A 12,947-nucleotide genomic window follows, 5' to 3' on the forward strand; every position below is an offset into this window, starting at 1 on the left:
ATATATTTTGTATTTCCAACATTTATCATATAAAACTTATATTGGGATATTATTTATATGAAAATATGTATAACATAATATATTTATATATTATATAAACATATGCACACCCGCACGGGTTTTATTTTTAAAATGTATTCTATATTATTTAGTTTTATGTAGTATCGAGTTTGTATATTCAATTTTGTATTTAAAGAACAATATCAAAACTGTCTTTCGTATGTAAAAATAACATTTTGCAATCGCGAGTTGTGTCTTTTTATTGTAACACAAAATTTTATATAAAACTTATGTTTTTTGTACATTACGAAATTTAATTTTTTTAAAATAATTATTACGTAATTTTAAAATGAATTTGATCTCTGAGGTCTAATATATTTTGTGTGTAATGGTTCAAAGTATTTTTGATATATATTATATTTCAGTTTGGTTTGTTTTTAGTATTACTGTATAAATATAATACTATACAATATTACTATATTCTATACAATATATGAAGCTATGTGTTATTTGTTTTAGAAAGTAGATTAGTCCCAACATAGTTATAAGAATAGTCATATCTTTATGTATGTGTCTATGACTTATCTACCTAATGTTATTCGTACTAATAAAATTAATATGGCCAATGAAAATATACTGATCAATTTAAAATGAATTGTATAGGGTAATTATAGAACGATTAATATTTTTGGTATTCTTAGTATATATTTTATTTAAATCGACATGTAATAAATGTAACAATCATATATGGAATATGGACAAAAAGAAGAATTGTATTTAAGGAAATACATCAATACAAAGTTAGAGTATGGTACGTATTATATATAAAGAATGAGACATTTAATTTAAATATATGAGGTCCATCTTTAAAAATCCACCTAGAAAAAGTTGTAATGTTCCTGTTTTAATAAGATAGAAGATATCTTATTGTTGTATAAAGTACAGTATAACCTCTTTAAATTGATAATCGATAGATTAATATCTCTATTAATTAATATAATTTCATAGTCCCAAATTGAGTTTTTGGTTCAATTAGTATCTCCATAAATTAATAATCTCTATAAATTTATAAAAATTTATAGTTTTGGTGTAGTCCCAACATTATTAATTTACAGAGGTTTCACTGTATACACGATTATATGTGTATATAATCATATAATATGATTGCATAAAATACGATTTTTTTGTTAATAACCTGACCTACAAAATAATTAATGGCCTATAAAATAATTATATATGTTGTTAATAATTATTAGATTAATAGGTTGAAATATTTTTCATAAATCAGTTGGTATATTTATTTATATTAATTGATTGGTCTTAAATATAGATTTTTGAATTTCATATTTGGGATTTTCCTTCCTTAAAAATAGTATATTAAAGATTTTGTTAAGATATTAATAAGATATATTTGTGATTATATTTACTATAGTATTAAATGATAAAATAAGTAAATGCGATGATTTTCTAAGAAATGATCCAAAATGCACACATGAAAGAAGTCATGACTTCTGTTTTAATATATAAGATATCTTATTGCTGCATAAAGTGTACACGATTATATGTGTATATAATCATATATTATGATTGCATAAAATACGATTTTTTTGTTAATAACCTGACCTAAAAAATAATTAATGGCCTACAAAATAATTATATATGTTGTTAATAATTATTAGATTAATAGGTTGAAATATTTTTCATAAATCAGTTGGTATATTTATTTATATTAATTGATTGGTCTTAAATATAGATTTTTGAATTTCATATTTGGGATTCTCCTTCCTTAAAAATAGTATATTAAGATTTTGTTAAGATATTAATAAGATATATTTGTGATTATATTTAATATAGTATTAAATGATAAAATAAGTAAATGTGATGATTTTCTAAGAAATAGTCCAAAATAAAATATCACACATGAAAGAAGTCATGACTTATGTTTTAATCTATAAGATATATTTGTGATTATATTTACTATAGTACTAAATGATAAAATAAGTAAATGTGATTATTTTCTAAGAAATGGTGTAAAATGAAATATCACACATGAAAGAAGTCATTGATTTCTGTTTTAATATATAAGATATCTTATTCTTGCATAAAGTGTACACGACTATATGTGTATGTAATCATATATTATGATTGCATAAAATACGATTTTTTTGTTAATAACCTGACCTACAAAATAATTAATGGCCTACAAAATAATTATATATGTTGTTAATAATTATTAGATTAATAGGTTGAAATATTTTTCATAAATCAGTTGGTATATTTATTTATATTAATTGATTGGTCTTATATATAGATTTTTGAATTTCATATTTAGGATTCTCCTTCCTTAAAAATAGTATATTAAAGATTTTGTTAAGATATTAATAAGATATATTTGTGATTATATTTACTATAGTATTAAATGATAAAATAAGTAAATGTAATGATTTTCTAAGAAATAGTCCAAAATGAAATATCACACATGAAAGAAGTCATGACTTCTGTTTTAATATATAAGATTTTTATATTTCAAACTAATTAATTAAGTTCAATAATTCGCTCCCTAAACTAATCACGTGTCTCACGCTTACTTGTCTATATATTAGTTTCGAAATATTGGGGTTTGACTAAATGACAAGTGTTATATCGGTTCCTATGCTGGATACACAACACAGAACACACCAAGTTTATAACAAATAATTTAGAAGAGCACAAGTTTATAATGAACTCACCATAGTAATATATGCACTTTGATATATCATCAACTTAAACAGATAACATAATGTGCCTACAAAGATTAGCATCCCTTGCTTTTTTTGAGAAAGGAAACAAATTGAAAATGTAAGCATCCCTTGCTTGCGTATCAAAGTTTCATGTTATAAGGAAACAAATTGAAAATGTAAATACAGATGAAAAGGTGCACTTTGTGTCATATGCATGTGAATGTGGATGTGTAGATTCCACGTAAATCGACTCAGAAACACGTGTCGAGCATCATGATTTAGTTACCTAATCGAATATTTCACGTCTCTGCGATTGGGGAATTGTACACAAAATCCATCTGACAAAGTCTGGCATATGTATCAAACTTCTTTTTTTTTTTTTTTTTTGAAAAAGTGTATCAAACTTCTTTTACGTACAAAATCATTCGTAAAATATAATTAAATAACTTTCAGCTTTCAATATGGTTCGCATATTTCTACCAAATTCGAGCTAAACCATGAACACTGTCGGGTGTCTATCTTCACATCATTTTCTATCTTTTTATTTGTTCTGGTAATTTTATATTTAATCATTGTTTTTAAAAAAAACTGTCACGATTACTTTATCAAAGATAAAATATCTCTATTGGTTGACGCAATATTTGATGTATTCTTTTTTTTTTTTGGGCAAACTTAATGTATTCTTTTAAGAATGCAAAACTTGAAGTTCACTCACTGCGCATTGTATATAGTAGATCCATAGAGGAATGGTAAGTTAACTATATCAAAAGAAGTTCGGACTATATCTACCTAAAAACTTGTGTGTATATGTATAACCGTATAGGCATAAATATTGTACTCAAGATAATAAATGTTTTAGGGTGGGTTTAACGTATGATTTGATTAGAAAAAGAAGAATCAAATAAAGTGGGTGCGGCCAGTGCGGGTCAAAAGTGCAGGTGCGTGTTTGGGTAGTAAAGAGAAATGGGAAAAGAGGGCAACAGATCAAATGGTCATCTAATTACCCTCTGGCCTCTAGCAACTTCGTTTCGCACACAAACTTTTGGGCCTACACCAAGTTTTCTGTCTTTTTTTTTTGTTTTTTTGAACACTAATTTTCTGTCTTTTGTTTCTTTTTTTTTTCTTTTTTTGGTTGAAAATGGCACTTTAGCGATTTTGCAGTGTGTATATTCATCTCTATTCAAACATATGGAGATGAGGAAAAAAGGTAAAATTATAATTACAGTATCACATGATAATTGTTGGTTAGTTTATATGCACTTAGGTTTTGCTTCATTTCAACATATATTTAAATTATCAAAATATTCGGAGTCTAATCTTAAAACAACATCATTCAATATTAATTTCGTCTTAAACGGTATTCAATCAAGTGACCATACATTGTATTTTCTTTTTCAAATACCAAACAAAGGTAACTCTAAGATACTATTGTCATTACTGTAACCACAAAACATGTATATGCATACTATTGTTTGCTTAGATGAAGACAGGACAAGCTAATCTTTCATTTTCAACTCCCAACAAAATCTAATATCTCCATTTTCAAGTTCCAACAAGATCAAATTCCTACAATAATGACACTAAGATGTCACAATATATTTCTTATTTTTCTTTATTTTTTGCAAATTATTACATTGCTCAAACTTCACTTTTTATAAACAACACAACAAATACAATCATATTGAAATCTAACCTATCAACTAATAACTACATCACTCATTCACTCACTCACCAAAACCTCTTCCAATAGCTTCACAACTTGACTCATCGTAGGCCGTTCTCTACTCGCCTCTTTTATACAAAGACTCGCAATCCCAAAATACTCATCCACACCCATCTCACCAACAAAACTCGCCTCAACCATTTCATTATACCTATTCTTCCCCTCTAACATCACAGCCCATTGGGCCAACCCAACCTCCTTCCCATCATCCACAACCACCGGCCAGTTAGGCCGTCTCTGTGTCGCCATCTCCAACATCAAAACCCCAAAACTATACACATCCGTCTTCACCGTCGCCGCGGTGTTCCCTTCCCAATACTCGGGAGGCATGTACCCCATGGTCCCCGCCACCTGCGTGGAGACATGAGACATAGACGCGTCGATGCTACGCGCCAGCCCAAAGTCAGCTATATGGGCCCCGAAGTCCGGGTCAAGCAACACGTTGCTGGACTTAATATCTCTGTGGATGATCGGTTTAGGAAGACCGTGAAGGTAAGCCAGGCCTTTGGCCACATCGTACGCTATCCTCAAGCGTGTGGCCCACGGTAGCGCGTAAGAAGCGTTGACCGTGTTGCTCTCGTGAAGCCAAGAGTCAAGGCTCCCTTTCTCCAAGAACTCGTAGATCAAGACACGGTCCGGTCCCGAGATGCAGTAACCCAAGATCCGAACTATGTTCGGGTGACGTAAGCTACTTAAGGTTTCCATCTCGGCGGTGAACTCGCGGAGTCCTTGTAAAGCGTCGCGGTCGAGTTTCTTGACTGCTACTACGGGGCCGTTCGCGAGCTTCGCGCGGTAGACCAAGCCGAAGCTCCCGTCGCCGACGATCAGATCAGAGGAGAAGTTGTTGGTTGCTATGGAGAGTTCGGACATGGATATCTCGGTGATGGATGGGTCGAAGCTCGTGCTTTCGCTGCTCACGGCGGGGTTGAGGGCTGTGGATGAGTTCGGAGTGGTGGTTCTTTGTTGGTGGGTTTGGTCGCGGCGGGGGTGGTTTTGGATGGCGTGGCGGCGACGGCAGAGGAAGATGGTGATGATGAGGAGGAGTAAGATGAGGATGGAGGTCGCCGAGGCGGCGATGATGGCTGGGAGTCTGTAATCCATTTGGCGGTGGTTTGGTGGAAGAGATGAAGTATGAAACGGAGAGAGAGATTATTGTGGAGAGAGATGACCAGCGCCATTGATTGCGAGGGGTGAAGGAAGGATAATTCAACAGCGACTCGTTTTTTTTTTCTCTGGTCAATGTACGACTCATTGATTGATGATTAACTTTAAAATTAAAACTAGATCTTGATCCGCGCGCGGAATATTTTACCATGAAAAATTTCACTAATAACTTAATAAATATTTTGGTAATTTATAAAGACTGTATATTTAAAATATTTTTGCATTTAAAGCAGTTTTTTTAAATTCAACCCGATTGTGATTATACCGGTTTATCCGGAGATCTGACAATTCAATTTTGGTTTTTAAATTATTCATATTAAAAAAATTACTAAAACCCGAGACTAACCGATTGAGCTGATGGATGACCGATATGTAATCTAATTTGATTTAAATTGTAATTGTTTCATAATTTGTAATCTTATAATCCAAATTTTAAAGTTCATTATTTTGCAATTTATGAAATTATGACGTTTCTACAAAATTTTAAAGAGAAAATGATAGATATAAAATAACTAAGATTAATTATTGTATTGTTTGGAAACATTGATAGTAGTATAAAAAATATATTGTTTGGAAACATTGATAGTAGTATAAAAAAATAAGTATATTGTTTAGAAACATGGATAGTAGTATAAAGAAAATAACAATAGTGATTTAATATAGGGTTAACTATAAAGTATAAAGGTGTATTTAATTTAAAAACTTACAGAATAAATGTTACGTCCAATAGAATGTTTCTGTTTTAATAAAATAAATTACTTTTTTTTTATATTAGTTAGTCAATGTTCTAACAGTAACAAGAGACCATAGCTTCAAACCATAGTAGTGCTATACAATTCTCTCTTACAGCTACATTAACACTGACACCTAATAGACAAAGACACGATAGACACTGGAGGGATTATTGTGTACATAGCTGAGATCATTTCTAACATCAACTCACATATATGATGTTTTCCTTTACGATCCGGCCGGTTAAGATTATATCAAACTAAGGTTTAGATATATGAGAAGTGAGGATGAGGATATCCCATTATGGAGACAAAAGGAGAATAGCTTTGCAAATTCTTTCTCCACAAAGAAAACTTGGCAATCTATGCGTCAGCCTCATCCAGCTTGTAGTTGGAAGAATGGGGTCTGGTTCCCACAGGGTACACCAAAGTACTCTTTCTTTGTGTGGCTGGCTATTCGAAACAGACTACAGACTTGTGATAGAATGAAGTTATGGAACACTTCGATGGATACAACGTGTGTCTTATGTAAAGAAGCTGAAGAGACCTCTCAACACCTTTTCTTTGGTTGTAGGTATGGGGAGAAGATTTGGAGGAAGTTAGTTGGAGGTATAATGGGAAGTAGCATTACTTGTGAGTGGAATGAGATTATTGAAGTAATTTCAAGGCAGAGAAGTAAAAGCACAGAGGGATTTCTTCTTCGTTACGCTTTTCAAGCACTGGTGCATAGTATATAGCGTGAAAGGAATGCTCGTCGTCATGGCGAACAGCCAAAGTCGGAGGACACTCTCCATATGTTGGTGGACAAGACAATTAGGCTGAAGTTACTTGCAGTTAAAGGCAAAGGGAAGAAGTATCTTAATGAGGGGCTTTGCGTTTGGTTTGAGAAAAGAGTTTAGGTTCTTCATATTTGGATTGTGTTCTGAGGTCGCTACATCTTTATGGAGGCAGATGATCATCATCAAAGGAGTAGTAGAAGTGCTTTGTCTACATTTTCATTCCCTAGCCATGATGATTCTTACTCTTTTTCCTCCATTAGAGTTTTGTCCCATTTGGATTTTCTCTAATGAAGGTTTTAATGAGGAGAATCTCATGGCATTTCTAAACTTGACTTGTGTCTTATCGTTAAGTTTGAGGAGGATATTAGAAATTGAAGTTGATGCTTATAGAAGATTCTAGCTTTTGAGGAGTAATTGTTAGGTTTTTTTTCTTTTGAGTTGTGTTCTTAAATTGGTTCAAACTTGGTTGCACTAGTTGTAAAACTGTTTTTGTTTGAATAAATTTTACATTCATTCAAAAAAAAAAAAGATATATAACATGTTAAAAGTACAAAATGTCTAAAGAGAAATGGTCTTTTCATGGATAACACTACTAACAAAGATACTTAAATTATAGATTGTTTGATGTTTCCACCTGCATCATCAGACTTTCTCCGGTAGAAGAGTACATAAGCAGCACCTGACTTCACATCATCCTCATTTATATGTGATATATGACTGTCATCGAAATTATACCACCTATTCTCCTCCAAAAGCTGCTCACAAAATAATTAATAGAAAAACAAAAGTAAGAAACTCTCAGGAGTAGAGGCAACAAAGCATTTGGAGAACTAAAGCTGACCTTGATATATGCGGTGTAGTGTCCGCTGCCCATACCACCGTAATGGTTGGTCAAAGCATAGAGCTCATACAGCTGTGGTTGAGAGAGGTTTTTGTTGGCTACATACTTTGTCAGATCCAAATCATGGATTGGAAAGTTTACGAATGTTTCCAGCTTGTGCTTCATGGACCTGCTGTATGAGAATCTCTTTAGATGTATGACCAACACTTCAGGTAGCCTCCACAAATCGAGCTTTTTGCTGGCCTGCCTTCTTTCTTTGCATTGTGGACAGAACCTTCACACACACACAAAATGATGTATGCTTCACACACATAAGAACACTGTTTATTGAAATAGACAAGCAATTCCTAAAATCATGCATTCTCTAACCTTAGTTTTACCACACAAAAGAAAAAAGACAAAATGTATCTACCACAGGAAGCATAAGGAGAGAGGACTACTTACCACATTTCGTCAGGTACCAAAGGCTCTTCGCGTAGAAACGCCTCCAAACATGCGTATAAAGAAAGAGGTTCTGAACGAGCCTTCTTGGTAGCAGGTCCGTATTTGAGTACTTCAGGCAAACCCTCCAGGCAAGTTATATCATACATACCAGAAAGTTCTGCTGTCCAATCCAAATATATGGTTACCGTTGCAGATGATGGCAATTTAATAGCTTCCGCTTCATTGTCTGGCAGTTTAACCGTTCTGCTATTTTCATCGTTGGGTTGCAGGGATAACTTCGATGCAATCACTTCGGAAGAACTGCCTTTCTTGGCTTTTCTCGATCCACCGTTTTTATCATCTTCCTCAGAATTATTAAGCCGCGCTGACCTTCTCTCCGGGATGCTCGAATCAGACTTTCCTTTCTCGGTCACTATAGGTTCTTCCCTCCGAAAAGGTGAAAGCATATTTTCGACAATGCACACGATTTTTCCTTTCGTGAGCGCATTTTCACGTGAAGCTAATGAGAGAAGAGGCGTTCCATAGGGTCTCAACTGTACTGGGTTTTCACGTTCCCCTTTCCTGAAACATGGTATTCCGGTTAATAACTGTTCAGTGGTAGTAACATTGTTCAGCCACGAGGAGATGTCAAAGAAGAAAACAAACCCATTATAAAACATAAATCACTGCTCAGTCAAAACTCTTCATGGTTTCATAAAAAAAATTCAGGGATCAAAGACTGAAGAAGTTGGCCACAAAGAATCGAGGGTCTTGAATTGTTCGAGAGGAAATTCAAATAAATTGAGAGTCAAAGAGGAATTTAGTTATCTCAAACTAGTCCAGAGAATTAGTTCACACAAAGTAGACTTACTGATCTCTGCGGCGGAGTACTAGTTTGAGCAATACTGTATTCTCTGAAGACTTTGAAAGTTTGTATGCAGCAAGGTGATCATCGTCTTTGATAGAGGACAATGGAATTAGAGGATCTTCAAACAATCTATGTATCAAACTATTTCGAATCTGCAACAACCATATTAAACTTAGTATAAGGAAAAGACAAAAGACTGAAAGCCTTACTTAAAAGAGCACTTGAAGAATCTACAAACCTCTGCAAGCTTCAGCTCTTCACTTTGCTTCAAGGAACAAGCACTTGTCAATGCCTGGATCAAGTCTCTGCAACGTCCCTGCTTTGAAATATTGACAGTGATTGTCGAAGGCAAGGCAGTTTTATCACAAGAGAAAACTGTGACTGTTATTGCTCTGGTTGTGTTGAACTGAAGCGGCAAAGATAGGTACATGAAGGGATCAAATGTTACGGAAACCTTGTTGCAGATTGGGCATACCAATGTTGACTTATATTGCCCCTGTGAAATAAGACACAAAGTAGGATAGTGAGATTCCCACATTACTAAAAAGAAACCAAAGAACAGAGCTGAATATCAGTTAAAAGTAGAGTCAATGCCAAAGCTGATATATGATGTGCAATTAGCATTCCTACAACCGAGATTACCATAGAGTCTCAGGCTAAATTCAATAAGCACAACTGATTAACACATTTCAAATGCCACATCTCTACGAAAAGCTGTAGAACTTTTTAATACTTTTCCTACAGGGCCAAAGTATTGGAACTTTAAAAGATGTACGACTTACCTGACAAACATCAACGATTATTGAGTCATTACGAGCAATATGATTGGCCCAAAACTCATCAGCAACTTCTTCATCAGGGCGACCATCTGCGTCTCGAGAATTTAAATATGGTTTGTGTTTAACACGATTTAGATCTTCGTGAAGACCATCCAACAGAAACGCTAAAAGCTCCTGCAACGTAAGAACCCCCTAATTCCTTGAGTTACAATGCCAATACAGGTTAAACAACGTTTCTCGTTAGAATGGCATACCTGAGAATCATGTTGATTGTATCCACTGAATTGAGGAGCAAAGCGAGCAAGTTTTGCTTTGAATGGACGGGGTGCAATTGGTGTGCGTCCAGGAGCCCATAACTTCCTAAGCAAGTCCCCAAATGCAAGAGCTAATTCTCCCTGTGCATAGTTTATAAGGTTTAAAGTAATGATGTGGAATTAAATTTTGCAAGAGGAACTTAAAGAGGAACTTACAACCATGCCAAGAGGGTTTTGCCAATTTATCTCTTGATGATAATCATCTTGGAAGTAACTAGCAAACTCAGGTGTATGAACCAGGCACTGTATTGCACTATTCATGAAACAGGTATTCCCGAGATTCAGCAACCCTGTCAAGCCAGCAGTGGATCCCCTTGTGGTGACACCAGTGGTGTATGTGCTATCTAAAGATTGTGAACCTTCTACACTACCACTTCTGAATGCGTTCCTGTTTGAAGAGAAACCTCCTGCAACTGTCAAGCTCGATTTAGAAGGATCAATGAGAACAGAAGTAGAGTCTTCGTCCACCAATCCGTTCTCATGAAGAGATTGAATGTGAGCATTTGATGCTGTACCATTCCGGTCAAGCACCTCCACCAAAATCTGATTTTAAACAACAAGCATCAGTGAGAATATTTTTTTTTAAAGACCAGAGAGAATACAGGACCACAAACTTAGACTAACTAAACTATGGGACCAAAGCATAACGTTTTACTTTTAACTGTTTCCCTCGTTGTCAAAATCTGCAAATGCCAAACACTACTCCAGCTTACTACGTATTGGCAAAAGAGAAAGCTAATTCCTTTTCCATTCTTCCCCCAACAAATAGGCCAAGAAGATATACAATAAACTTAGCATACCCAAAAACAGTGTCAGAAAACTCTGACAAAAGTTCAACTTGCATATTTTTTTAGCGCCTAGCTAACACATTTAAAGCGAAAAAAGAAGAAGGAATGAACTCACATCCTGATCCATTTGGAGGTTAGCATCGTCCAGTGTCTTATCTAAGTCATGCATCAAAGAATATTTTTGTTGGCCGTAGTAATCCCAAATGCGTACCTACATGATAGAAAATGCTCATGTAAGAAAAAGAAAGGAATACAAAATGTAACACTGAAATGGGATGTTCGATAACATAGGATATCAGATCTTACATGGTCGGAGTTAAGCTCAAAAATTTCACAGGCTCTTCGATGGAGCTCTCTTATAGTTTCCTGCCCAACATAGTTTAAGAGTACAATGAAGTAGCAGGATATAATAAGTACAAATTTTAAAGTAATGGACTAAGAAAAGGAAAAGAAAATGAAAAGAGGATTAACCTTTTTGCTTATTCTTATGGCACTCTGTTCACTTTTTGGCATCAGAAGTAGCTGGAGACGTAAAGGGTATACCTCCACCGCCAACTCTGTTTGCGAGAGACCCGAGCTAATGACTCTCCTCGCCAGAGTTGGACCACCCCCGTACCTTAAAAATCAGAAGCAATAAAACATGAGAGCTACTTTCGAACCTAGATAACATCAGCTGCATGTAAAGCGATCTCGGTAGAGCTACAAATCAATCTTGATTTTATTGGTATCCACCCCACCAAAGGTAAATTTACACGAAAAATAAAAAGGTACATGAAAAGGTATATAGCCAACACAAGATAAATAGATGTACAGTTTAAAATCCGTTTCCATTAAAACTCACCATGAATGCAACTGGTTCCACACTTCTTGCGGGAGCAGAATATAGTCCCGGCCTTCCTGAAGTGTATCAATAATATCGCCAGCGCTACTCGGGTCCTCCAACGCGGAATCATAGATCAAATCAGAGTTATCAATCATAGAAGGCTTCTTCATAATACTTGAGCCAGCAGAGTCGCAATGCTCCGAGAGTGAAGAACCATCATTAGTGTTGCACGGCTGGTCGTGATTAACATATTCAATCCACTCATGCCACCATCTGAAAACACACACAAAGCGTAACAACACAGAAAAATGTTACTCAGAGATGGCACTAGTGAAGTATATAGCAGACCTAATTATCTAAACCTAATTGCTTTTATCTAATCATAGAAGACAGTTCAATTGAAAACGTTTCTGATAAGCTGAAACTGATCTCAGGATAACGATAACTCAATCCCTAACCCTAATACAGCTCTCCAGAGTTCGATTCAATACTAATCAACAAAAGCTACGAGAGAGAGAGAGAGGCTAATAGCAAAGCGAAATCAATACCTCTGAGTGATGAGGTAAAACGTATCGCCTTCTTTGCTGTTAGACTCAGCAGCCATAGCGATGTCTTTGATGAAAACTCGCTCCTCCTCGGGAGACAGATCCGTGCTGCTACCGCTGCTTCCCATCGACACCTCCGCCATTTCTTCACGAATCCTGGGGTTTGCGGAGGGAACGGATGAATCTAGCTGTTTAGAGCTCCGGTGATGATGATAGGGCGAACAATCAACCGTGAGTCGCCGTAAGTCTCCGGGCGGTTGCTGTGATATAAAAAAACCCTAACGGCTTTTGGTGAGGTGAAAGTGAAAGTTGAGTGAGCCGCGTCGAACCTCTCTCTCTCTCTCTCTCAGACAGATACTCTCGCTGGCTTGGCTCCTTGATTACTTTTTTCGAAAATCGTTCCACAATAATCCACCAATAATCTTTTGTCGTCTAGTGGATTATATTAA

General features: G+C 35.1%; 2 protein-coding genes across 3 annotated transcripts; both read right to left on the reverse strand.

Annotated features, from left to right (window-relative positions):
• Positions 1-4,306: 4,306 nt before the first annotated feature.
• Positions 4,307-5,741, reverse strand: LOC108848947 (putative serine/threonine-protein kinase). Its single transcript, XM_018622417.2, has one exon. The coding sequence runs from the start codon at positions 5,542-5,544 to the stop codon at positions 4,441-4,443; it is 1,104 nt and encodes a 367-aa protein (XP_018477919.1). The 5' UTR covers positions 5,545-5,741; the 3' UTR covers positions 4,307-4,440.
• Positions 5,742-6,590: 849 nt separating this feature from the next.
• LOC108855147 (ubiquitin carboxyl-terminal hydrolase 5) lies at positions 6,591-12,880 on the reverse strand. Of its 2 annotated transcripts, XR_008945131.1 has the most exons (14): positions 12,502-12,880; positions 11,972-12,226; positions 11,602-11,746; positions 11,437-11,496; positions 11,246-11,341; positions 10,499-10,885; positions 10,283-10,423; positions 10,032-10,202; positions 9,488-9,745; positions 9,253-9,401; positions 8,403-8,963; positions 7,959-8,232; positions 7,645-7,872; positions 6,591-6,607 (listed from the first exon to the last, which is right to left on the reverse strand). XR_008945131.1 is itself a non-coding variant. In XM_018628881.2 (13 exons), the coding sequence occupies exons 1-13, from the start codon at positions 12,639-12,641 to the stop codon at positions 7,723-7,725; spliced, it is 2,787 nt and encodes a 928-aa protein (XP_018484383.1). In that variant the 5' UTR covers positions 12,642-12,880; the 3' UTR covers positions 7,590-7,722. The 2 variants fall into 2 exon arrangements, 1 of the variants encoding a protein (XP_018484383.1); XM_018628881.2 differs by lacking the exon at positions 6,591-6,607 and having other exon boundaries at positions 7,590-7,872.
• Between the last annotated feature and the right edge of the window lie 67 nt (positions 12,881-12,947).

Source organism: Raphanus sativus, chromosome 4 (assembly GCF_000801105.2).
Source record: "Raphanus sativus cultivar WK10039 chromosome 4, ASM80110v3, whole genome shotgun sequence".
NCBI classification, from domain to species: domain Eukaryota; kingdom Viridiplantae; phylum Streptophyta; class Magnoliopsida; order Brassicales; family Brassicaceae; genus Raphanus; species Raphanus sativus.